This window comes from Xenopus tropicalis, chromosome 4, assembly GCF_000004195.4.
Source record: "Xenopus tropicalis strain Nigerian chromosome 4, UCB_Xtro_10.0, whole genome shotgun sequence".
In the NCBI taxonomy this organism is placed as follows: Eukaryota; Metazoa; Chordata; class Amphibia; order Anura; family Pipidae; genus Xenopus; species Xenopus tropicalis.
In genome coordinates, this window is record NC_030680.2 from 31,731,600 (window position 1) to 31,758,000 (window position 26,401).

At 39.9% G+C, this 26,401-nt stretch overlaps 1 protein-coding gene across 2 annotated transcripts in view; it reads right to left on the minus strand.

Moving 5' to 3' along the window:
* eps8l2 (EPS8-like 2) overlaps nucleotides 1-26,401 on the minus strand; it is an 81,584-nt gene that overhangs the window by 11,540 nt on the left and 43,643 nt on the right. For both annotated transcript variants that reach the window (XM_002937505.5, XM_004913667.1), the window contains exons 2-13: nucleotides 25,970-26,021; nucleotides 25,090-25,121; nucleotides 17,524-17,588; nucleotides 12,627-12,788; nucleotides 12,266-12,412; nucleotides 11,437-11,516; nucleotides 5,888-6,003; nucleotides 4,982-5,061; nucleotides 4,767-4,893; nucleotides 3,548-3,636; nucleotides 1,318-1,392; nucleotides 136-284 (exon numbers count right to left, since the gene is read on the minus strand). In XM_002937505.5, coding sequence (XP_002937551.2) covers nucleotides 136-284; nucleotides 1,318-1,392; nucleotides 3,548-3,636; nucleotides 4,767-4,893; nucleotides 4,982-5,061; nucleotides 5,888-6,003; nucleotides 11,437-11,516; nucleotides 12,266-12,412; nucleotides 12,627-12,788; nucleotides 17,524-17,588; nucleotides 25,090-25,121; nucleotides 25,970-26,010 — 1,163 coding nt within the window. In that variant the 5' untranslated portion in view covers nucleotides 26,011-26,021. The remainder of the gene's footprint in view (nucleotides 1-135; nucleotides 285-1,317; nucleotides 1,393-3,547; nucleotides 3,637-4,766; nucleotides 4,894-4,981; nucleotides 5,062-5,887; nucleotides 6,004-11,436; nucleotides 11,517-12,265; nucleotides 12,413-12,626; nucleotides 12,789-17,523; nucleotides 17,589-25,089; nucleotides 25,122-25,969; nucleotides 26,022-26,401) is intronic.

Here is a 26,401-nt window from a genome sequence, read left to right on the forward strand (position 1 = left end):
AATTCATTCTCTGTAAATATTGAGAGCTATTTTCAAGATGGCATTGGCGGTAACCCTAAGTAAGAGAAATATTAGTGGCAGTAATTGTATGGCCTATTAGGCAAGGAGAAATGTGTCCTTTGAATTCAGGCTCACCTGCATTTGGTCCACCTGTCTCCCAGAACCTCCCATATGGCCATCTCTTTTGGTGTCAGATGTCCCCTTAAGAAGTCAGTAGCATCTCTGGATAACAGTGGAGCTAAGATGGACCTACCAAGTTCTGGGCCTCCAGAGCTCTGAATTATCTATAAAGATCAACAGAAACAGAGGTTAGCAAGTTAAGTAAAAAAACAATAAAGGCATCTATCAATATATAAAACTTTTAGCATATGAATGGCATTGAACACCGCTAAGACATATTAAAGGTGATGTTTACCTTTAGACAATAGTCTGAATTTGAACTGCACCTTTGTCTTTATTATATTAAATGTTTAGTTTTAAAGCTACAAACCATATAAGCTGTGGATCAGCACTTCTAAAACTTTCACCTATCTGCTCTCTGCTCTCTCTGTAGTGGATTTCACAGACTAGGACTTGACAGGCAGCCAAATAAAAAGGTTCACCCTAAATTGGTCCTGTATTGCCTCTCTTGCTCCATTTGCATACCTTTGATGCCATTGTGTCAGGCTCTGCTGGGGTTTGATCTCCGGACCCTTCTGATTGCTGGCTGCTCTCAGTAACTATTGAGCCAGTAGAGCAGCTGGCAAGAGTTTCTTGCCCATTTATCCTCACATGGATTTGTGTTCTGGGCTTTCTGACATCACCCCAGCAGCCTTGTTGGTTAGGTGGGGTCAGCCAATCAGGGCTGACCCTTTGCCGCTCCGTCCCATCCTGTTCTGCTCTGTCAGTACTTTATTACACCCTGCCTTAAAAACTCAATATTCCCACACCCTCTCTAGCGCCCTCTACCTATTTCCTCACAGAACCCTTTCCCATTCATTCCACATTGGCTGGCAAGATTCAGCCAACTGGATCAATGCAATGCAAATAAAGCAGTAACCAGTAACCTTCAGTAACCAGTGTGAAATACTTGTTTGGGTAGAATGCAAATTGTGTCAGCGCTTCCTTACAAAGAGAAAGCAGAGAGCAGAAGAGAGAGAGTTTTAGCAGCGCTGATCCTGATCTGTAACTTCCAAACTAAACATTTTAAATAATAAAGATGATTTACAAAAATGTTTTTACTGCCCTGGGTTCGTCAAATTCAGAGGTGAACATCGTGTTTAAAAACTTAGCTTTATTAACCACAAGATACAGATAAATATTTATACATATATTTACCAGTTCCAAGGGGCCAAATAGGAAATGAATCAGCTCTGCAGAACTTGGATTCTGTATGTGTTTTTTCAACTTAGCCTAAAAAGTGACATGAAAATAAGTGAAACAAGGAAAAACGTGTAGAACAAAATAACTATTACAGCTGCTAGTATTAAAAGAAACCCATATAAGCAAATGAATACATTATTTATCCTCTATCTGTCTCTAAATGAGAGACTGTGATTTCAGGGGATTTCTTTTTACTCTTAGCTGGTCAGTTCAGGTGGCTTCCTTTATAAATACATTTAAATATACCAGCTTGAATAAATGAACATTAAACCCATAATATTGCATAAAACAATGTGAAGAACATTATTCTGCTGTGATAAGACAAAACAGAGGCGCCAAAAGGATAAAATTAGCTAAAAACACTTAAAAACCCAATGGGTAATTCAGAGGAGGTAGTAGTAAGCTTACCTCCTCCAGGCAGACACCAACAAAAGTGGTAATTTTCAGTAATAGTTTATTATTGTTGTGAATAAACTATTACTGAAAATTACCACTTTTGTTGGTGTCTGCCTGGAGGAGGTAAGCTTACTACTACCTCCTCTGAATTACCCATTGGGTTTTTAAGTGTTTTTAGCTAATTTTATCCTTTTGGCGCCTCTGTTTTGTCTTATCACTATACCGAGTCCACCCCGAGTGGAGGGGTGTCATCCCCATTTTTCTTCCTTCTACAGAGAGCGACTTCTTATTCCTGAGTGGGGTCAGGACAATCTCCCCACCTGCCTATACAGTGGTTGCCTATTGGTAACCCTGGCTTGTGAGTATTTATTTGTTTATTCTACCATTACTCCTTGTAAAAACATATTACACTATTGGGGCTCTTGGTGTTCCTTTTTGTTTTCATTATTCTGCTGTGATTACATTTCCTTTTTGATGGCAGAAGCTGCTTCTCTTTTCATCAGTATCACTGGGTCCATTTTTGTCCGTTGTATCAAAACAGAAGAATTTTAGTCCTGATGCCCTACTGACCCAGTTAGCAATGATAAGCAGGTTATTTAGAATGGGTTGAATGGCTGTGACCACTCCTTTTCACCATATATATATATATATAGATAGATAGTGTTCATGAGGGTGCCAGAACCCACTGCATGTCATTGTATATAAAGTTCCTGGGTTGGCAGTATCCATTGCATTATGATTCTTGGGGTGAATGGCGACTGCTCTCCTACAATGGCGACACTGTTACCCATAAATCCCATCGTGTAATGTACTGGAAATAAGCGGTAATCAGCTTAAATAGAAAGTAACTATATTTAATCTAGACTAATTTTGCTAGGATTTGAAGCTGCAACAGTTTATTCCTTATAGCACTCAGTGTTAGGGTTGTGTTATTTTATGTAAGGTTCTGAAAGGGTACGCCATTAAAAGAGGGTTTATCCCTTAATAGTGGGTAGAGTCAGGCTTGGACTGGGGTGTGCAAGGCCCATCGGGACTGCTATCCCAGGGGCCCCCACACACCCTCTGGGGCCCCAGCTGCCCACCCACTCACAACCAGACTCTTACCCCCAAGACATACCAATACATACATTTCTGCAACTGGGGGAGGGAGGGCAGTGGGGGAGCGACGGTGGAGCGCAGGCAGGTATTGGGCCTGGGCCCACTGGGTTTTTTCCTGGTGCCCCCCCCCAGCCCAGTCAGACCCTGGGTAGGGCTTATTTTGGGGCAACGCAAAATCTTTCCCTATGTTCTCAAAAAAATATTTTTTGCAACCAATGAAAGCAACAAGAGACATTTCACACAAATTCTCTTAACGTCTGTAGTGTTACATCTACTGGGGGACTGTATATCTGAGGTGCTTTGGCTACTTGACTGTGCCACCAATTCCTCTATATGATATTATTATTATTGCAATCATAAGACAGCGGTTCGCCTCCTCAGCGAAAATGACTGCGAATGTAGCTATTGTAGATCCACAGATAGAGACAACTGAATGTGTTCATTATACACAATTAAAGATTTACTTTTAGAAAGTACTGTGCTGCCACCCCCAAGGGCCTAAAGGCAAGGGCACACGTAGTGTATTGTCAGGCTGTGGATAAGTGCAGGTAGACAATCTGCCTGTACAATTCTGTAGTCTTCTTGTTGTGCCTGGCAATACCCTTGCCCTAAGAGTCATGGTATGTTGGTGTAACTAGAAGTGGGCTGCACACATACAATTGGTACCATAAAATAGCACATCAAGTCTTACCAAGAGGTTAATGGCCAGCTTGATCTTTTGATAGCAGTCAACAAATTCGAACTCTGTTGGTGGTTTTGACCGTAATGTCAGCATTCCCTCTGGGTAAGTAAGATAAGACTTTTAGGAGTAAGTAATATGGCATATGTATTACACTTTAGTGACCGTTACCGATATGGGATGTAATTCCTGTTAGATCAATACTTTTATCATAGTTTATCTGTCTAGTTATAAAGCAAACCTTTTAATTGTATGCATTCATACCTATACACATACATGACTCCCACACATTGCCAGAATAAAACCAGACAAGTGAAGTTGGTGCCTCGACAATTTCAGTCACATTTTCTCCTAAATTATGATGTCCTTCCTTAACCTGCTGGTCAGTTTCTGACCATGAAATAGTTGAGGATGTTGCCAGGAGAAAGAAAGAGGGCTGCTCTGAGAAAAGTTATCTGAGGTTTGTAATGTTTTTCCTAACCAGGGAAACATCAAATCATCCCTCTTTCTTTCTTCAACTGAATCACAGTAAGCGTGTGATGTAACAAAATGCTTTTATTTCTACTTATATCTTTAAATCTTTACAAACAATAATTCATTTAAATTAGAAAAGCACTCTCATCAATTTTGCATTCACTTATTTTAAAGGTTTACTTATCCTTTAAGATTTCTATGGCAACATCAGCAATTCTAGCTATCTTTATTGTACCAACAATTGCACCTCTCTTACAGTCTCCAAGGTCATTTGCTCTAGACACAATGGACAAGATATTGGATACCTGAGCCTGGTCACAACTCTGTTACATGACCCTAAGTTGCTTGCTTAACTTAAGATCCCATCTCTTTTTTGGTAGCTTCCTGTTTATTTATAATACATGTATGCACAATAAATGGTGTTGTAATGTCTGAGACTTCATGCTTTGATGGGGTGGCATACAACACTCTATCTGCCATAAAGCCCACGAAGGCCAAAACTGAGATCAGTCAATGTATTTCATTTTTAGAGATCAATCATATCTGCAGAGCAAGAATAAGTGGGGGGAATCATTTGGATGGCATCCTTCTCAAAGGCAAGGAGATCTGGGGTAATACAAGCTATTATATGTATTTATATACACTCCGTCTAAAAATCATATTATACATGAGCTTGTTTTTCACCAAGTTGAGCACGTAAACACCACATTTTCTCTACCGCCTTAATTCAGACAAATCTTCTTAAAATATGACTTACCTGCGTGCCCTTTCTTTTTATTTTTCTTCCCTTTCTTTCTCTGGTTCAGCTGTTTGAATGCTTCCGCTGCTTTTTGGAGCTTGGCTACAAAGAATTCAATGTCGTCCAATGTGCAGTTTAAAACTTGCTGTAACAAAGAAGAAGTCACAGGGATATATTATCTATACCTATATATATATAATCTGTTCATTTCTACATAAATTTGTCTTTCTTACTGTGTCTTTTTCAATTTTTTGTGCTAAAACCTCTCGGGGCTCCTCGGGTTCCTGGGAGACGTTGCTTCTTCGGTCGTGTTCTAAAGGAGAGGTGAAACAGCAGTGAGACAATTCTAGCTTAGCAGCGTACACTAAAATAATTTAGTACTGTGAGAGCAGTATTCAAAAAATGCTAAGTTCTTTAAAAATATAAGGCTGCTTTTTTCTTTAAAAAGATTACCCCTCATATGTAGTAAAAGGCACTAAATTTGTCCAGGAGCAGCAACCCATAGCAACCAATAAGATGCTTGCTTTTAAACAGTTAACCAGTAAATGCTACCTGCTGATTGGTTGCTATGGTTTACTGCTCCTGGGCAAATTTAGTGCCTTTTAAAACTTAAACCCATAAGTGCAGTATGCTACCAAAAAATGCCCTACCTTTTAAACAAAACAGGGATTGTGTGCAAATATTGCAATATTTTCAAACTAGCCAACTACGACAAAGTCACATCTTCACTTCGAATCCATGCCAGGCGAAAGAATTCGCTCATCACTAGTGTTGAGCACAATTTTCCCTTTTATTATAGTAATTAGGGTTGACACCCTGCCAGTAAGTCACCAGCCAAGTTGGTAAATCATTTGCTAGAGCCGGGGTTAGGGTTACAAATTTACAGACAGTGTAATTGCCAATAAATTTGTCATTCCCCTGATTCCTTAATTCTCCCCCTCCAGCACTTACTTTTAAGCACTCCAATTTACTCTCCAGGACGTCCTCACAGACCCCAACATGCCAATTGCCAGCCCCAACCCCCATTCACTGCCCCGACATGCCAACCCCCTCACCCCCCACCACCCCCCAACATCACCACCACCTTCTGGCCAATAAGTTTGGGGGGAAAATGTGGCAACCCTAATAGCAATACGTACCAATGTCATTGGGCTGAGGTGGGTTCATCACCCTGTTTCTGTTGTCTCTGGGAGGTTTGGGGGCAGTAGCAGGAGGCAGAATGGAATCCCTTTGCTTGATTTTCTCCTGGTTAATCCTACAGTATAAATATATTAAACATATATGAGATTGGATTTAGGCACATATTAAATTCACACTAAACTCATCTGTTCTCTGCTTTTGTCAATGATCTGCCAATGATACTCTCATATGTACACACAAGGCATAGTGAATGACACCCAGCACCCCCAGCATGTGTTCATCTTGCACAAATATAAACACAATCGCTCAGCATATAGTAGAGTGTAAATGACAGTTGGGACTAATCCCAGACATGCAGAATTCCTAACTTTGTAAACAAAACCCCAAAATGGGGAGTATGAATCCCAGAGATACACTGCACCTCTCCGGCCAAGCAGTTACTCATTGACCACAACTACTCAAGCCTGGATCTTCTCTCCAGAAATAACTTGTTACTGCAAAATATAACAATTCTGATTTGTCATCTCTTTCTTGAGAGTCTTCAATCCAGGAACAAGCCACTCAACAGAAGAATATCTAGCATGCGCGGAAGTCCACACTTGTATACAGGACAGTGGGGAGAAGTCCCCATTGCTCTGTATGGGCGCAAAATTTAAAGATTTTGGTGCGACGGGGCGGCAACTTTGCAATTGGTCCTCATTGTTTATTTTTTTTTTTTATAGTTTTTTAATAATTTGCCTTCCTCTTCTACATCTATCCTACTTTCATTTCACTGCCCCTGGCAGCCAAAAAACTATTGCTTTGTGAGCTTACAGTTTTATTATTATTACTTTTTATTCCTTATGTTTCTGTTCAGGCCCTCTCCTATTCATATTCCATAGTAGTATATTCATACTTGTTCAAACCACTGCCTGGTTGCTAAAGTAGACAAGACCCTAGCAACCAGATAGCTACTGAAATTCCAAACTGGAGAGCTGCTAAACCAAAAAGCTAAAAAAAACTCAACAACCGCAAAAAATATAAAATGAAAACCAAATGCAAATGGTCTCAGAATATCACTGACTACATTATACATAAAGGTAATTTAAAGATGAAAAACTTTAGATATATGAGGAGACAGGACCAATGGCTGGTATAGGCTGTATATTTTCTTCTTCGAAAGGTTTCCTTGAAAATATATATAAATTGAAGAGATGTCACAAAGTACATTTGGCCAAACTATATATTCTAATTTAATAACTGATAACTGTAATGGATTTATCATGCCAAAGAACTGCCAACATTTTATGGCTTTAGGACATACAGTACTGAAAAGTGAGCACTCAACAACAATATGAGGATAAGATAGGGAGATAGGATTTCATCCTAGGGTCATGTTAGGGCAAACTGCACCTTTAATTATATGAGAGTGAGAACACAGCTTATAGTATACACTGAGTGTGGCTTCTCTTCAACGTTGAAACAAATCCCTGGATGCTAGGTGATTCTGATGTACATCTGCTAGGGGGCTGACCCTATAGGGTCCAGGTTTGAGACATCATTAAAACAAACCAGGCTCCAATAACTCAGGTCTGCTATATTTGAGCAATCAACATAAAGTGACCAATTGCAAGTTTTCTGAAATCTAACATAACATGCTGATATATTATACAGTATAGTACTTGATACTATACTTGAGATATCTCCATAGTACCATAGTATCTCCATATTACCATAGTATCTCCATAGTATCTCCCCTTAGCGCAACTGATCAGATTAGTGTCGGAATGTGTGCAGAATAAGGCAATATTGCCTTTAGGTGGTATCCTCAGACCTCAAAGTACTCCACTCCAGATAATGTTTTGCCTTTTAACAAAGTGGTTTTTAGACACTTTCCTCAATGCCACTTTTGAGGTTCAACATCAGGGGCTCCCTTAGCTCATAACAAGGTCACAGAGATATGTAGAGGAGGCTAAGCCTCCCCGAACCCTGCTTGGCCCCTTAAAAAAAAATATATAACTCCCTCTATTAATGCACTGCCCTGGAACCTTTAACATCAGGAAATCTTCTTGCATTCAAGCTCCGGTTCTGTTGTAATCAGCTATGCTCTGTTTGGATCTTTTATCTTGAGCTTCTCCAATCAAAGCACAGCTCTCTTGACAGCCAGTAAAATTGACCAATCAAGGCACAGGTGTGGGCAGGGCTGGGGAGATATTACAAACTGAAGGCACTGCAGAAATGAAGACTGATAAGAATTTACAGTATCCCTGGGAGTGGGAACCGCAAGAGGTAGTTGGGAGATTCATTTTTATGCCAGCGAATCCACTAAGTCTCACATTAGCTTTAGGTCAGTTTATGTATGGGCCATCTTTAGCCTCCCCAAACAAAAAAGTCACCATCCGCCTATGCAGAAATAGCCATTCAGGCATAGTTCCAAAAAATATCTGGGACAGATTTCAAAAAGGGCTTGCTTTGACTCACTACACAGTACATTTTTTACTCATATTGTCATATGAGGTCACCAATTTGTTGTACAAACCTGTGATGTTTATTCAGCTATTGCTAAATGAATTCAAAGTGATATTTCAGGCAATGCCAGGTAGTTATTTCTGGAGGTTCTGGCTAAACTGCATTCCTAGTAAGCAATGATTCCGTATAAAATTGACTTTACCCATATCTATGGAATGGCTGAAGTCTGTTTTGTCTGGAGAGAATAATAGTGTATAATAGACTGCTTCATAAGTCAAATAGTGACCACAATGGTCAGACAATCTAACACAAAAATAGGAATACAGTCATTTCTTCAGACGTTGCAATACTACAACTCCTGAGGCTTCATTTGAGATGTTGGACCATTTCCACCAGTTGTAGTTCTGCTATCTTGTTTGCGAAATGTGCTTCTATGTTTGGTCTACTGTATGGTACTTTGGTCTACTTTGCCTGGTCTGCTTTGTTGTGCTATTGTCTGCAAAGCTAAAACTGTCTATATATGCTAGTTTTTATTTCTATTATTGCTTAGCAAGCTGTGCCACAGTCGCCATAGGTGTGCATACCATTTCTCAAGTTGCAGCCTCAGTTGCAGCATCCTCTCTTTCTCCTGTGAATCCACAGATATCTGCCAGTTAGGGCATGGAACCTTCACTGTGTCTCTGGCCCACTTTTATTTTGAGTTCAGAGTCACACCCAGACAGGTCCTAACGTAGGGGTAACTAAAAATGCCCAGCCCCCTCACACTGTTGTGCCCTAGGCAAGTGCTTATTCTGACTACCTTTAATTTTGGCCCTATTATAACATAATGCCCCCATCTCATCTTCTATGGCAGTGATCCCGAACCAGTGGTTCGTGAGGGGTTGCTCCCAGTGGCATGAAAGCAGGTCTTCATTCTTGAATTTCTAACCGGGAGGCAAATTTGGAGGCATAGCATAAAGACCATTGGTACTACCAAACAGAGCCTCCTGTAGTCTGCCAATTCACATAGGGGCTAGAAAATAACCAATTACAGCCTTTTTTGGTCACCCCCAGGAAAATTTTTCATGCTTGTGTTGCTCCCCAACTTTTTTTATATTTCAATGTTGCTCAAGGGTGAAAAAGGTTGGGGATCCCTGTTCTATGGTCTCAACTGCCTCCTCTAACCCAGTAACCTTGAAAGCATGACTGAAAGCACAGACAGAGTCTAACAAATTACTGTATCATGAAAAAGCATTCTCATTGTTTTTACTCATAACAAACAATAATAAGTGTGACCAAACTGACTCAGGTTTCTCCTGCTCTCATATCTGTAAGATATACATACTGTATAGCTGCAGTGCTGAACAATGTTATAATACATTGTATTACTCATAACTTACAACCTATAAAGCTAATAATCAGCTCTAGTATACAGTGGCTTGCAAAAGTATTCGTCCCCCTTGAACTTTTCCACATTTTGTCACATTACAGCCACAAACATGAATCAATTTTATTGGAATTCCACGTGAAAGACCAATACAAAGTGGTGTACACGTGATAAGTGGAATGAAAATCATACATGATTCCAAACATTTTTTACAAATAAATAACTGCAAAGTGGGGTGTGCGTAATTATTCAGCCCCCTGAGTCAATACTTTGTAGAACCCCCTTTTGCTGCAATTACAGCTGCCAGGCTTTTAGGGTATGTCTCTACCAGCTTTGCACATCTACAGACTGAAATCCTTGCCCATTCTTCTTTGCAAAACAGCTCCAGCTCAGTCAGATTAGATGGACAGCGTTTGTGAACAGCAGTTTTCAGATCTTGCCACAGATTCTCGATTGGATTTAGATCTGGACTGTGACTGGGCCATTCTAACACATGGATATGTTTTGTTTTAAACCATTCCATTGTTGCCCTGGCTTTATGTTTAGGGTCGTTGTCCTGCTGGAAGGTGAACCTCCGCCCCAGTCTCAAGTCTTTTGCAGACTCCAAGAGGTTTTCTTCCAAGATTGCCCTGTATTTGGCTCCATCCATCTTCCCATCAACTCTGACCAGCTTCCCTGTCCCTGCTGAAGAGAAGCACCCCAAAGCATGATGCTGCCACCACCATATTTGACAGTGGGGATGGTGTGTTCAGAGTGATGTGCAGTGTTAGTTTTCTGCCACACATAGCGTTTTGCATTTTGGCCAAAAAGTTCCATTTTGGTCTCATCTGACCAGAGCACCTTCTTCCACATGTTTGCTGTGTCCCCCACATGGCTTGTGGCAAACTGTAAACGGGACTTCTTATGGTTTTCTGTTAACAATGGCTTTCTTCTTGCCACTCTTCCATAAAGGCCAACTTTGCGCAGTGCACGACTAATAGTTGTCCTATGGACAGGTTCCCCCACCTGAGCTGTAGATCTCTGCAGCTCATCCAGAGTCACCATGGGCCTCTTGGCTGCATTTCTGATCAGCGCTCTCCTTGTTCGGCCTGTGAGTTTAGGTGGACGGCCTTGTCTTGGTAGGGTTACAGCTGTGCCATACTCCTTCCATTTCTGAATGATCGGTGGAACAGTGCTCCGTGGGATGTTCAAGGCTTTGGAAATCTTTTTGTAGCCTAAGCCTGCTTTAAATTTCTCAATAACTTTATCCCTGACCTGTCTGGTGTGTTCTTTGGACTTCATGGTGTTGTTGCTCCCAATATTCTCTTAGACAACCTCTGAGGCCGTCACAGAGCAGCTGTATTTGTACTGACATTAGATTACACACAGGTGCACTCTATTTAGTCATTAGCACTCATCAGGCAATGTCTATGGGCAACTGACTGCACTCAGACCAAAGGGGGCTGAATAATTACGCACACCCCACTTTGCAGTTATTTATTTGTAAAAAATGTTTGGAATCATGTATAATTTTCGTTCCACTTCTCACGTGTACACCACTTTGTATTGGTCTTTCACGTGGAATTCCAATAAAATTGATTCATGTTTGTGGCTGTAATGTGACAAAATGTGGAAAAGTTCAAGGGGGCCAAATACTTTTGCAAGCCACTGTAATTGGAACTCCTGGGTGCAAGAAATCTCCAGAGTGAAGCTTGAATCCCCCCCATAACTACTACCTTGGAAAAGGATACTTACTTGAGTGTCTGTGGTCGTATCTTCTTGCTTTGCTTTATATCTGCGAGAGCGCTCTCTATGTCAGCATGAATAACCTCAGCCTGTGCAAATGCAATGATATAAATCAGTATTGTAAAAAATGCAATGCAACATTCAGTTTTCCTCCCACTATAAGAAATAAAGTTATATATAAAAATTATGTTTAAAGGAGAAGTCTTGTGAAAATTAAAATTTTATATCATGCTGAAGAAACCTTCTAAATATAATCAATTCAAAATTCTGTACTGTTTCTAAAATAATCAAGTTTATCTTCACTCTCCCCCTCTCATCATCTGTCTCTCCATTCCCTCTGCATGCCGGAGTTGGGTGTCATGCTATATAAGACATAATCGGCCCACTTTGTATCCAAAGTATTATCTTTCAGTAAACATAAGTCATTATGACTGCCTATGGATTTCCCAGTACAGGTATGCGATCTGTTTTTCAGAAAGCTCCGAATTACAGAAAGGTCATCTTGTATAGACTCCATTTTAATTAAATAATTCAGATTTTTTAAAATGATTTCCTTTTTCTCTGTAATAATAAAACAATATCCTGTATTTGATCCCAACTAAGGTATAATTAATCCTGATTAAAGGCAAAACAATCCTACTGGGTTTAATTCATAATTTAATTATTCTTTTTTAGTAGACTAAGGTATAAAGATCCACTTTACAGAAAGACCCCTTATCCATATAATCCTGCGTAGGCTACCTTAGAGATTATTAGTGCCATGTTTCATGCTACAGAATCAGCTCCCTTTAGTAACTAAATATTGTGTCCTTCAAACACCTCTCTTTATTCTACTCACCTCCATTTCACAGTTGAAGAAGTGTATGTCGGGCTTGGGCTGGTCTGCATCCTGGCACACCAGTAATACGACGTGTGGGTAGCGGTGAGGGCCTGACAAGTTCTGGCAGTGCTGGACAATAGGCAAAGGAAAGTTCTCCAGCTCTTCCTGACAAAGAACAAAAGACACAAATATCGCCATTTAGTAACTGGAGCATCTATAGCAGTGGGTCTATAGCAAACTCATTATGCACAGTATCCATTAAAAGCATCTCAAACCATACACAGAAAACACACGTGGAACAAATATACCTCATAGCGCACCATATTCCATTTAAATACATACCAATAGACGTATTTTTGTTTACATTCAGGTTACATACCTGTGTCACACTGTCCAGCAGCCTGATATTGTTGTTTGTGACCTGCAGAATCATTTCTTGGGCCCAGATTTTGTCTTTGGTCTCCAACTGAAACAACCTTTTGATGGCATCGTCTACTGTGCCAAGAGAGTCACTCTTATCCATTACAAACGTGGCCAGATGCTTTGGAGACAGAGAAGAAAGTCTAGTTATGCATTTACTTACTGGAAATAATTACAGTAACTCAACTCAAGTGCTGGGAGACTGTCTGCATCCTTCCACATTCTGGGTATATACCAAGGTTAATTGGCTTAATTAGCTGGGGCTTAATACCCTCCCTGTTTTCAGATCTGGATTGGGAATCAAAATAGGCGCAGGCATTTCAAGTAAACAGAGGTCCAAAATGGCCTCCACCAGCCCAATAAATACTGACTCTCTATCACATCTTACAGCAGCCCCTCTGGCATTTTCCTGAACCCACAGATTGCCTGCCTGCCTGTTTCACTAATGCTTTTCACTAATAAGGATAAGCAAAGGTGGTTTCACTTCTTAGCTCCATGAATTCACATTGCTACTAGGGCTTTATAAAAATGAGTACACCAATGGACAATGTAGAATTCGTGTATAATGAGAAGCCTTGACGTGGCACATGAGCTTGGTGCTAACATGGTACTAACACATCATTTATTGTAATATTTACCTACACAGGCCAACCTTGAGTGTAGACAATTATTTCTCTCTTTTTTAATACTGATTTGCCTGTTACACCTAACTATATACTATGGTTTAACCCTTTGCACACCACCTGATTTCCACAACTTATTTGTATCCGTAGATTATGCATTCCATCATATGCAAAGCGCTAATCCTAAACACTCTAAGGGGTATATTTATCATGCTGTGTAAAAAATGGAGTAAAATATCACCGGTGATGTTGCTCATAGCAGCCAATCAGATACTTTGCTTTGGTTTTCTAACTGTTGAAATCTAATTCCTGATTGGTTGCCCTGGGCAACATCGCCGGTAATGCTTCACTCCACTTTTTACACAGCATGATAAATATACCCCTAAGTCTTACATGATAGTGTAAACATTCTAAACAGGTGACTAGTAAATGCTACCTACTGATTGGTTGCTATGGGTTAATGCTCCTGGGCAAATTTAATGCCTTTTATTATATAACCCCGATAATGTTTGCACCAGCTGAATTAGCTTGTAGCAACCAATCAGCAAGCAGCAGTTATGGGTCATCTGGTTACTAGACCTTGTGCAAACTTTGCAACTTTAATTACATTCCCCCAGATAGAACCCATAAAACTTGGACTTGGGGTGTAATGAGGGGAAATATAGGGGGAATATAGGAGGGGTCCTGCTGAATGTGCGGCTAGAAAAGCCCAAGAAATTGATCCACCTGATATTCCATACATGCCCCAAATGGTCTGGCAGAAAGATTGAAGTCGTCATATTACATAACCAAATCTGGGCATATATGGCTACCTAAAGGCTGTCTTTTATAATGTTTCTCTTGTATTTGTTTACAATGTAAATACATTGTAAAAAACAGCCTTCAAAATAAAACATATTAAACAAAAAATGGGTATATTTGGGTTTGTGCTGGGGTCTGTAAAGATAGGCGAGCCATGTATTTTTTTATTTGTTTGGAATGAAGCTGTATTATGGCCAGGGGGCAGATTCACCTCTAAGTGCGTATATTAAATATAACCCTAATCCCCATACAAACATACCACAGCACAATACATCTTGTTTGTACCTGCATTCCTAATGCCCTCTGAGTGCACCATAAACCGCATGTAGATGTTTTGCGCATGTAAATATAAAGTCAAATTGGCTGACCTCACTGATTCGGAAGAACTTGTATGTACATAGCCTCGGGCGTATGCATTCAGGAAAAGGTCATTTCTAAAATTTACAGCTTTTTCTATGCACCTAAAAATATATCTTTCTTATAAATGAGAACCATGGGCTAGAAAGTTCCCTTCTGAGCAATAAATATAAATATGAGATTGAGGGGGGATTTTCAAACTGGAGCCCCCAGCTTATGGGAGGACATTTTTTTCCAAAAGAATTTTGGCAAAGTAATTAAAAGGGTAGTTCACCTTTAAGTTGACTTTTAGGGGCCCATTTACTTACTCACGAACGGGCCGAATGCGTCCGATTGCGTTTTTTTCGTAATGATCGGTATTTTGCGATTTTTTCAGAAAATTATCGCGACTTTTTCGTTACCAATACGATTTTTGCGGAAAAACGCGAGTTTTTCGTAGCCATTCCGAAAGTTGCGATTTTTTCGTAGCGTTAAAACTTGCGCAAAAAGTTGCGATTTTTTAACTCTACGAAAAAATCGCAACTTTCGGAATGGCTACGAAAAACTCGCGTTTTTTCGCGCAAATCGTATTGGTAACGAGAAAGTCGCGATAATTTACGAAAAGTTGTAAAATGTTCGTTTTCCAATCGGAATTTTTCCAATTCGGATTCAAATTCGTGGGTTAGTAAATCAGCCCCTTAGTATGTTAGAATGCCCAATTGTTAGCAATTTTTCAATTGGTCTTCATTTTTTATTTTGTATAGTTTTTTAATTATTTGCCTTCTTCTTCTGACTCTTTATAGGTTTTATATGGGGGTCACTGACCCCAGCAGCCAAAACAACAACACTATTGTTATAGTTACTTTGTATTACTTATCTTTCTGTTCAATCCTTCTCTTATTTATATTCCAGTCTCTTATTCAAACCAGTTGTTAGCAGGGTCAGACTGGGGGGTGCAGAGCCCACCAGGGCTACGGCTTCAGGGACCCCTGCCCCCCCCCCCCCCCCCACAGGTCCCCTCTGCAGCTTTCACACCCCCACAGGAGCTCACCACCCACCGAACCCCAACCCCCACCCCCGAGCACACATAAATGAAACTTCCACGCATTGGGGGAGAGAGACCAATGACCAATGGGGGAATGCCCTGCGGGGATTGGGTCTAGGCCCCCGGGGCCACTAGGACCCAGTCTGACCCTGGTTGTTAGGTTAATTTATACATTAGCAACCAGATAGCTGCTGAAATTCTATATAATTCAAAAAATCACAAATAATAAAAAATGGAGACCAACTTGAAATTGCCTCAGAATATCACACGCTACAGCACACTTAAAGTTAATTTTAGGGTGAACAACCCCTTTAAAAATAGAAAGTAAATAGTTCTCTTTTAACAGGGAGGGTTGGTGGAGCAGGAAATGAAGCTTAGATGCCCCATTGAATTACATGCAGAATAGAAACTTGCAGAGAGATTGTTTTGATGATGTTTAATCATATCATTAAGTGATAAAACCATATTGGGTTTATTGCTGCTTTTATAGACCTACAGACCGCCAGGAAAACAGTTAATCTAGATAGGAGCCACACAGAAAGCATCACTATACATCAAAACCTTTTCATTTCCTATGTCTCTATCGATGCTCTGAGCTCCTCCTTCCTAATGTCATCTTCCCTTTAAAACCTTTGGACTAGCCAACATCTTTAAAGGAGTGGCATGTGTTTTACTAGTCTAAAGGTCGGTGATAGAATTCCATAATAAGCATTGCACATAACCTACTGCACACTGAGCTGTCAGTTTCATGCGGTTAGCACCATGGTGTCATCAAGTCCCACTTCACTTCACTTTATTGGGCAGGTTTTACATGGTGTGAAATTAGAACTAACCAAAGTAAAAGCTTCCCATTCTCTATTCATTCCTATGGGATTTTTAAAAGCATATTTATCAAATGCTGAACTCTAGCTTTCACCCATAAATAAATACACTTCTTTTTTTCTGGAGTAAGCTCTGATTTCACACTTTGATAAATATTCCCCTAATTTCCCCCTCTACTGACCTCACTGGTGCAATTAATTACACTAGCATTTCTCACCCACTCTGACAACCAGCTAACTAAAGGTGGCCATGAATACACCAATATTATAATAATAGTTTGGCCATGCTTTGGTGCTCATGTGGGAGTCTAGGGGGCAGTTTGGACAATTTATCCTGTACCTTCCCAATAGATCAAAATGTGATCACAATTTGGGGAAATGTGAAAAATAAAGCTAATTTATAACCAGTAGTGCTCTCCGTACAGAATCTAGAGATATCTCTTCTTGGTTAATGTATGGGGCATTAGCGGATCCACAAGTGAGAAGGCATGCAGAATTTTCCTTTTTCTACTAAAATTCAGTTCGGTCAAAAAGCGAAATGTGTCTATCTGTGCTATTTGTCCAGCCACATGAGTTCAAGATTAGACAAGATCTGTTCGCCTGTAAGATGATAACTCCAAAGTCTATGGCCACCTTAACTCTTTCTAATCTACTTTTTAGTGCAAATTGTTTTTTTACTCTAGAAATAATCCACATACAGTTATGGGACCTGTTATACCTGTTTTCATTATTTAATACCTTAAATCTACTAAAAAATGATTAATATTAATCAAACCCAATAGGATTATTTTGCCTCCAATAAAGATTTCTTTTTTCATGGTTGGGCTCAAGTACAAGCTACTGTTTTATTATTACAGACAAAAAGGAAATCATTTTTAAAAAATTGCTTGTAGTGGAGTCTTTGAGAGATGGTCTTCCCATAACTCAGAACTCTCTGAATAACCCATACAGGTATGGGATCTGTTATACAGAAACTCATCCAGAAAGCTCTGAATTATGGGAATGGCCATCTCCAATAAAACCAATTTTAATAAAATAATTAACTATTACCTTTTTCTCAGTGTTATTCAATGTTTAAGTAATGTTTTTTTAGCAGACAAGGTACAGAAGTACCTTATACGGAAACCCCCAGGTCTCGAGCATTCTGGATAACAGGTCCCATACAACTGATCTTCTGATTCTGCGACACATCATTGTTCATGGTTTACAGAGCAGCAGTAACGCACTCACCTCCACGTTGTACTGTGATGTTTCTTGCATGATGACATTGGAGTTAGAATATTTCTTCCTTTGTTCTGCAAAATAAGACATGATACTAAGTTTACGGAATAATCAATTTTCTTCGCACTAATTTCCCTTGCTGCTGTATTTCAAACGACGGCCATCAGCAGAGTGTAAGTAGCCAATGAGTTCAGGTAATCAAGGTCTTTACACACCGGGCATTCTCATAGGTGCTACCAGACACCAAAATAGGATTTCTGGCTAGGCAGTAAAACCTTCAGTTGTATGATTTGGGTTCTTCGTCTCGTAACAGATACGCAAATCTAAACGTTTTCTTAGACTTTTCTCCAATATCTCTCATAACAGGAAGCAAGTGCACTAGAACACACTTCATTGTACATTAACCCCGGTGTCCCCTCCCTTTGAAGCAGTCAGGAACTAGCTAGCAAATACAAATCTGCGCAATAGATTTTTATTGCTATTCTAAGTACATGGTTATATTGGCTCGGCAATTCATTGAAGCGCTACAGGCCTTACGTCAAGCTGCTATTGGTGTCCCCAGATAGAAAGGCACCATTCTTCCATAGTCTCAGCTGGATGGTTCTTTAGATTTTCCATTTCAGGTCCCCAGTGGAGGTGCAATCTGAGCCCCCTTAGCTTGGAAACATGGTTAAATATGTAGGATCAAGGAGACCCCCTTGACATCTGGTGGGGTTGTCCAGCACTACTTTCCCTATGTAATAAACTGGCACAGCATATGAAGGAAACCTGGGACCTACAAGTGACTATATACCCAGCTTACTACTTCTGGACTTTTACACAGAGACCCAAACACCCCTCAGCAGCCCAATAAATAGTGACTGTCTATGGTATCTTACAGCAGCCCCTCTGGCATTTGCCAGAATCCAAACATTGCCAGTCAGGGCCTGTCTCAAGATAACTGTCCTTCAGTCTAAACCCCCCTGCCCTGCCTCTGGCCCACCCAGGGGGTTCAACACTGCACAAAATGTAGACTCATGTTCCAACAAAATAAAGTGCATTTGACTCATCGCCCCCTAGTATTATTCATGACCACCATATTGGGCTGTACAGGTATGGGATCCCTTATCCGGAAACCTGTTATCCAGGAAGTTCCAAATTATGGAAAGGCCGTCTCCCATAGACCCCATTACAAGAAAATAATTCTAATTTTTAAAAATTCTTTCCTTTTTCTCTGTAGTAATAAAACAGTACATTGAAGATATAATGACTCCTTATTGGAGGCAAAACAATCCTATTGGGTTTAAATGATGTTTAAATTATTTTTTAGTAGACTTAAGGCATGGAGATCCAAATTATGGAAAGCCCCCTTATCTGGAAAGCCCCGAGTGCTGAGCATTCTGGATAACAGGTCCTATACTTGTATTTTTAAAAAGTAAAAAGAGCAATTCTGCACAAAAAGTTTCTGATATAAAGTCCAAATCTCACAAGTAAATTCATGGAGTTGGATTTTATTGAGAATTGTATTTTCACCCTTTGAGATTTATATTCCTGAATATCTTTCCGAGAGCATGGAATCATTTTTTGAACCCTTATTTGGTAACAGAATTGTGTGAGAAGCTTCTTTTATCTTTATGGCTGTTTCTTTGTACTTAGCATTTCCACCTGCATTCCATAGTTCCCAGCATGCTTCAGCACTGGTTTATAAATATATATATATATCACTATAGCTTATCTGCGAACAATCAGTCTTTTGTTGATAGAAACAAATTCCCTACTCAGAATATAAACTGACTATGTTTGTGTGCTTGTTGCTGAATCGGAGCCCGGGGCTCACTGTGTGTTACCCCCCTTTTCTCTTATCCATTAAATTGGCTAGACCATGTACAGCTGGTTTTCTCAGGTTTATGCACATATTTTATATACACTATTGGATTGCGGACAGTGTAAATGTGCATGCTTAAGCATCAGGGGCCTCTAATGCTCCTTCTGAAACATATTATATGTAGAATTAGCAGGCATTTTTTTTAAAAAAAAAATAAAGAGCCCTGAATAGCCTGTAAATTATATCCTTATAAACAGTGCTTAGTGATGTCATTGGTTATAATTGGTACTTAGTCATGTGATCAGTTATAATCGGTGCTTAGTTATGTAATTTCTGTCACATGAATCGCTGAAACTTGTGTATGATAATATTGTACCCCCTGTTGTAAAATATAAGGATATAAGAAGTCACCTCTGAGTTTCATGACCTGTAAAAAAGCACTCAGCCTTTGGCCTTGTGCTTTAATATGGCTGTGGAACACCTCAGTATAATTTCCTCATATTTTACAATAGGGGGTACATTATTTACTATATAAATGGTGCAATTACATTGATTTTACTTGTGGCTGTGTTTAAAAATTACCCTTTAGCTTTCCTTTATCATGTACATGAAACCATACATACTGGGACATAAAAGCCACAAGCAGGAAAATGGTGCCCTATGTCATAGAATTTCAGCCCATGGTTGATCAGACACCCAGTACAGGTATGGGATCTATTATCCAGAATGTTTGTAGCCTGGGGTTTTCCAGATAAGGGATCTTTCTGTAATTTTGATCACTAGACCTCAAATCTATTAAAATCATTTAAACAATCCCAATGGATTATTTTCCATCAATAGGGATTCATGCAGCTTAGTTACCAGCAAGTACAAGCTACTGTTTATTATTACAGAGAAAAAGAGAATAATTTTTAAAATAAGAATTATTTCCTTAAAATCTAAGAGAGATATGCTTTCCACAAATTCTGAGCTTTTTGGATAACAGGTTTCTGGAGAAGGGATCCCATACCCGTATAATATTGTGCAGTATTCAGAGGTGTAATGGTGCTTTAGAGACAGGCCTTTTCTTTAGTAATTGATATGTAGAGATGTTCATAGGTCAGCTATCTCAGTGTCCATTCATTATACACAGTGTAGTGCTATTTGATATGTGGGGCATTATGAGCTACTATGAAATGTATGAGGTTTCACGTTATCTGCCTGCTTGGTATGTTGAGCACTAATAAAGGTGGCCATACATGAGCAGATTTGGGTCTTTCAGACTGATTTGGCAGCTTATCTGCCCATGTATGGGCACCCTTGGGCCTACCCGACTGACTTCTGTCCTAAAGTTGCCCAGATCTCCAAAGGGCAGGTTAGATTTTTTGTCAGCCTATGCCCTGCGTTTTTATTTGATCGTTTGACCCTGCTGTTTTGATCATTATGTGTTTGGCCACCTTAAGATATATAAATATTGGAACAAAATCATAACATAACTAGGGAAGACCAAACCACATCCCTCTTGTGTTGCTGAACTAAGCAGAAATGGCAAACCTGTAACACATCTTTCCAAAGAATAAATCACTGACAACTGACTGTCTTGTTTAAACCGCTGGAACACAAACCCACTAGGGCCAATTTCATCATATACTGTATTTTCAGCCTGTGGGAGGAAAGCAGAGCAGAGCATGCATGGATACACCTCTGCATTGGGTGGGACATTTTCCCCACTTTTGGCTGGGCAGGCAGGTATAATGTGACCATAGCCTTGAGCCTTCCTTCCATATTTGAAATGCTGCATTGCACATAACTACATTAGAATAAATGGTAAAACCATACAATCTAATGTGTATGATCATGTTCTCTGCAGGAATTCTGGGTATGTGGTGGGCAGATTCTGACTGGAGTTCAGAATAGACCTTGACATTTCATGTATACAGAGGCTCAAACAGCCCCCCACCAGCACAATAAATAGTGACTGTCTATGGCATCTTTTAGCAGCTCCCCTGGCATTTGCCAGAATCCCACACCTTGTGTCTCAACCCTTTCTCCTTGTAGATTGTAAGCTCTTTTGGGCAGGGCTCTCTTCACCTCTTGTATCGGTTATTGATTGCTTTATATGTTACTCTGTATGTCCAATGTATGAAACCCACTTATTGTACAGCGCTGCGAAATATGTTGGCGCTTTATAAATAAATGTTAATAATAATAATAATCCACAGTTTGACAGTTAGGACCTGGTGGTGGAATTCAAGCTCCTTACTAGGGATGTAGTGTAGCTGTAGGAAACAATAGCACCCATAAGAAATCAATATAAACACAAATTCCATATATATTCCATGTAAGGCCCTGGTCACAAGGGAAATCCCTGCCCTGCTGAGCTGCAATGCTTACTACTGTTCTGCAATGCAACATACATGGTTGAACATGCCCCCCAAAATCTGTCATGCACTCAATTCTCAATAAACAATCCATAGCAATACATCTGTGCATTAACGTTAAGCATATTGAAAAGGAGCCATTGGCTTGTGCAATTATTGGGTACAGCCAGAGGTTAAATGTGACATTTTACCACCCAATAAAGCATTTTAACAGGTTATCTTAAAAGATTAAAGGTCTCTGTGGGAGTTAAAGTGTTACTGCCTGATTTACAGCTGGAAAGACAAACAGGAAAGGGAGGGAGCGGCAGAGAGGGAATACAGGGGACTCTTTTGTGTCATGTTCAAAACACAAGCTGTGCCCCTCGGGCAAGTAACCAGTGCCAACAAATGTGCCACTTTCTCTAAAGGGGGAAAGCAACTACGATGAGAAAGACAAATAGATACCAATCCAGCGACACGCAGGTAGCATACAGTAGTCAGACAAGTTCTACAACTTGGATCTCAAAACCTTTCTCCAGCTTATTGAACTACTAACCTCAGCCCCAGCACGCCCTAACTAACTAACTTAATAGTAGCTGGGTAACAGGATAGCTACAGATTGCAAGCCCTTGGACTAGCCTTGGCTCTTTAGGTAGCTTATTTATAACTGAGCATTCAACAGGTTCCAATATTGCATTAAGATCAATTTAGCCTATGTTCCTCAGGTCACTCCTAACACTTTGCCCAACAACTCTGTTCCATTGTTCCTTTCTATAGGGGCATGTCGTAACATCATAGATAAGCAACCATTGTGCCACCCTGCTGCCCTTGATATAACGAGGCTTTCATTCACTGTGTATTTCACTGTGCCTTTGTATTTACTGTAAATATGACGGGGGAAAATTTATTATGTGCATACAGTAAGGGCTCAGTCAGGCTACTTTAGCAATTAAGCTTATGGCATTACAGCTTTAAGGGAGGTAGGAGCACTAATGATGTTAAAAGTGACCCCAGGTCTGCTTCTATACCTCCACATAATGGTATGGAGCATTACCAGATGATGCCATGCATGAATTAAAGTATGTAAAGCATGCCAGGCATTTCCAACTGCTGGAGTTGCAGCCAGGGTGCCAAAGGTTGCCTGTTCCCAATGATGACGCAGGCCCAGCCCCAAAAGACAGCAAGCTTTTTCACGGGTATATATGAATAGAAATGACAAAGCATGGAATGTTTTAATGTATGTTGGGAAAGCAGACTATTGTGGCACTGCTGCACTGATAGTTGTGATGGGAGGGGGCCACCATAAGCCACAGAACTCCTTTAGTGTGGTTGTCACAGATGTTTTTCATATTGTCATTGGGATGGACTTTGTCATGTTAAGCTATAAAACAATAGGAAAGAAACTGTCATTAACTATAGGGTACTGTGTCTCCCTTTCACAATTTGTCTCTCATTGTTCCTTGCTTTGGCATCGCTGCTACTCTGTTTCACTCCATTCTCTGCAGGACTATCCTATCTGGCCCCTTTGTCTGTCCACAACTGACTGTAGATAAGTGCAGTGAAGGTAATGATACCAAGGTAAAGCCTATAGACAATAAGCCTGCATTTTGCAGTAAGTAAGTGGGTATTGGAGAAGCAAGGTAAAACCAGACTCGAGTGCATCTCTGTGTATAGATGACGAAGAATTAGCTTTACAATTAGCTGTGCATCTCCCTTGGTGTCAGTTGCTGCTACATTGGGCATTTGATTGCCATTTCTACGGAGCAGCTTCTTCCCATTGAGGCAATGATTCTCAAAATGTGGGGTGTACATATACACATACCTGTACAGGCCTATCAATATATGTAACTATATACCTATATTTATCTAACTGTGGACCTTAAGATCTCAATCGTCTTGGATATTATGCTTTTTTCAAGAAGTCACCCAAACCCAGGATTTCTGAATAAGGCGCCCTGTGACCACCCCTTTTGCCGCCCACCCACCTCAACCACCCCCACCCCCCAGGCATGCGCGCATGTGTGCCACTTAACTTATTGTTCCGTATGCGGGAAAATTTCAGTTTTTAAATTATTTGCCTTCCTCTACTGGCTCTAATCAACTTTTACATTTGGGCCCAGTAGCCAAAAAACTATTGCTCTGTGAGGCTGCAATTTTATTATTATTATTAATAATAATTATCTTTCTATTTACTTATCTTTAGACATATTCCTGTCTCTCTTTCAAACCACTATCTGGTTGCTAGGTTAAACAGGACCCTAGAAACTGGAGAGCTGCTGCACAAAAAGCTAAATAATACAAAAAAAAAAAGCAAATAATAAAAAAATGAAGACCAATTGCAAATTGTCTCAGAATTGCACTCTCTACATTATACTAAATTTAAAGGTAAACAACAACTTTAATAGAATCTGCCATTACAATATCACCCATTAGGGCATTCCCCAACCTCACTGCCCTCACTGTGAAGGACCACCTACACTGCTTCAGCTGAAAGTTCTGTTCCTCTAATCTAAAGGAAGGGGGGGGGGGCTCCTTTTTACCTCTGAGAAAATACCCCCAACCATGACAGTCTAACCTCATGGTTTAAATCTTCCATCCCCTTTTCCAATTTAGTTTCTCCAGTTCATAAATATCCTTCTTAAAGAAAAAGTAATACCAAAAAATGAAGGTGTCTCAAACTACTTAAAGCGGACCTGTCACCTTAAGAAATAATTTCAAATTATTTTCTATTGTGTTTGTCAAGCAAAATAAACTTTACTTACACTATATAAATTATTTTAATCTTATTTTCTTCAGCCTTGGAATTGCAGCAATTGCAGCAAGCAGGCAGGGGCCATTTTGTGGACACTGTTATCAAAGCAGGCATTGCATCCTGCCAAAATCTTGTTTCTGTGCCAGTATGGGGGGACCTGGTGCCCATATCCATGCACTGGTTATACAATTTGATGGTGAGGAGTGAGGGGGAATGTGAGGAGAGCAGCAACATCTAAGAAGTTCTGAATTGAAAGCGAAAGTAACTGTCTGCCACACCTCTATGCCTAAGGCATTATATGATTGACAGCTGGGATTTTAAAATGCTTTTATAATGGGTATGGATGTGGTAATAAAAAAATTATTTTGGGTTTCATGTTTAATTTGAAAAGGACTTTTATTATACAGCTTTTTATGTCTGGGTGACAGGTCCACTTTAAAATATAATGTACTGTTGCCCTGCACTGATAGTTATGTTGTCATTTCTTTGAGTTTTTTCCACTTTTGCCAGTTTTATTCACTTAGTAGCCAGTGCCTAGAGTTATACAGCTTGTTATTCACAAAAATCACTAAATTCTTCTCAATTGAGGAGGCCGCCAACAAACTACCATTTAGCAGATAACTAGCATTTATGTTATTATATAAAAGTTAAAAGAAAATAAAAAGAAATTAAAAACTTACCAAACAGATCTTTTGCACTCATTCGTCCCCCACTGAAACAAACAAAGAAACAGTTAAAATCAATATATAGGGATGTAATGCATAACTATGCACAGACACAGGAATGCTCATAATTGGACACTGCACAATGTTTTAGGCTAATGCCACACATTGCATATGGCGTATATTTTCAGCAAGCCGAAAACCGCTTGCTGAGAATATGCGCCATACACTCCTACCTGTGCCTGCACCTGAATGAATAGAAGGCACTCAGGTGCAGGCACATATAGCCGAATTCCACATAAAAACTTGAGACTTTGCATTTTCTTGCGTTTTTATGCTACATGTGCCTGCACCCGAGCGTATTCCATTCATTTGGGTGCAGGCACAGGTAGGAGTGTGAAAATATGTGCCATACACTATGTGTCTCTGTCTTTGCCTTAGACCTCATGCCTTCTCATTATCACTCAACCAACGTGACAATGTGGGCTCTATGTAGCTACTGCCAGTGTGGGGTATCATATAAAAACTAGGCCAAATATAATGGAAAATATATTAAATCATGGATGTCCTACCTACAACCCTTCAACTGTTGTTGCAACTACCATTAACCTATCTCCAACAGCATTTGACAGGTTGGGCATTCCTTACATACTAAGGCTATCTAATAAACACTAAATATGACTTATGAGAAACAACCAAAACTATCCCTGCAGCCACCCCCCCCCCCCAAATCTGACCCTGAGTGTGACCCAACATTCAGTAAAATTAGATTTTGATCTAAAATACTATAAGCACTGCTTTTAACATTTTTATTCTTTAATTAATTAAACTATAGCAGGTAATGACGGAAAAGTACTGGCCTATAGGCCAGCACAGTACATTGTATTTCAATACTTACTTTATGGACCCCTGCTTGCTGACAGATCCTGACTGGCTCATTGTTGCATTTACTGTAAGGAAACAAAAGGTTTGCAGTCATTAAATGCAATAGACATATCTTATACAACAATATACATTTATTTATCGCAGGTCTTTCTTTTATACCAATTTCCTCTTTAATATTCTTGGTGGCCAAACAATTTGAAGACAGACATGCTGGGCAAAATTTGCCTTGAAATACTGGGCATCTGACAGTTGGCCAATCAACCATATCACTTTGTTCCCTGTAGAGCAATCAGCCAGAGTGTTTGTAGATTTATGAGATAATTCTTACCGCCTGTTTTATTAACATATAGGGTTGCTTTAATAAAAAGGAAAAGAGGCATTTCCAAGGGCCAAAAACTGCTTGCTGAGAATACGCCCCCCCACTGTAGTTTTTGCCTATCTGTGC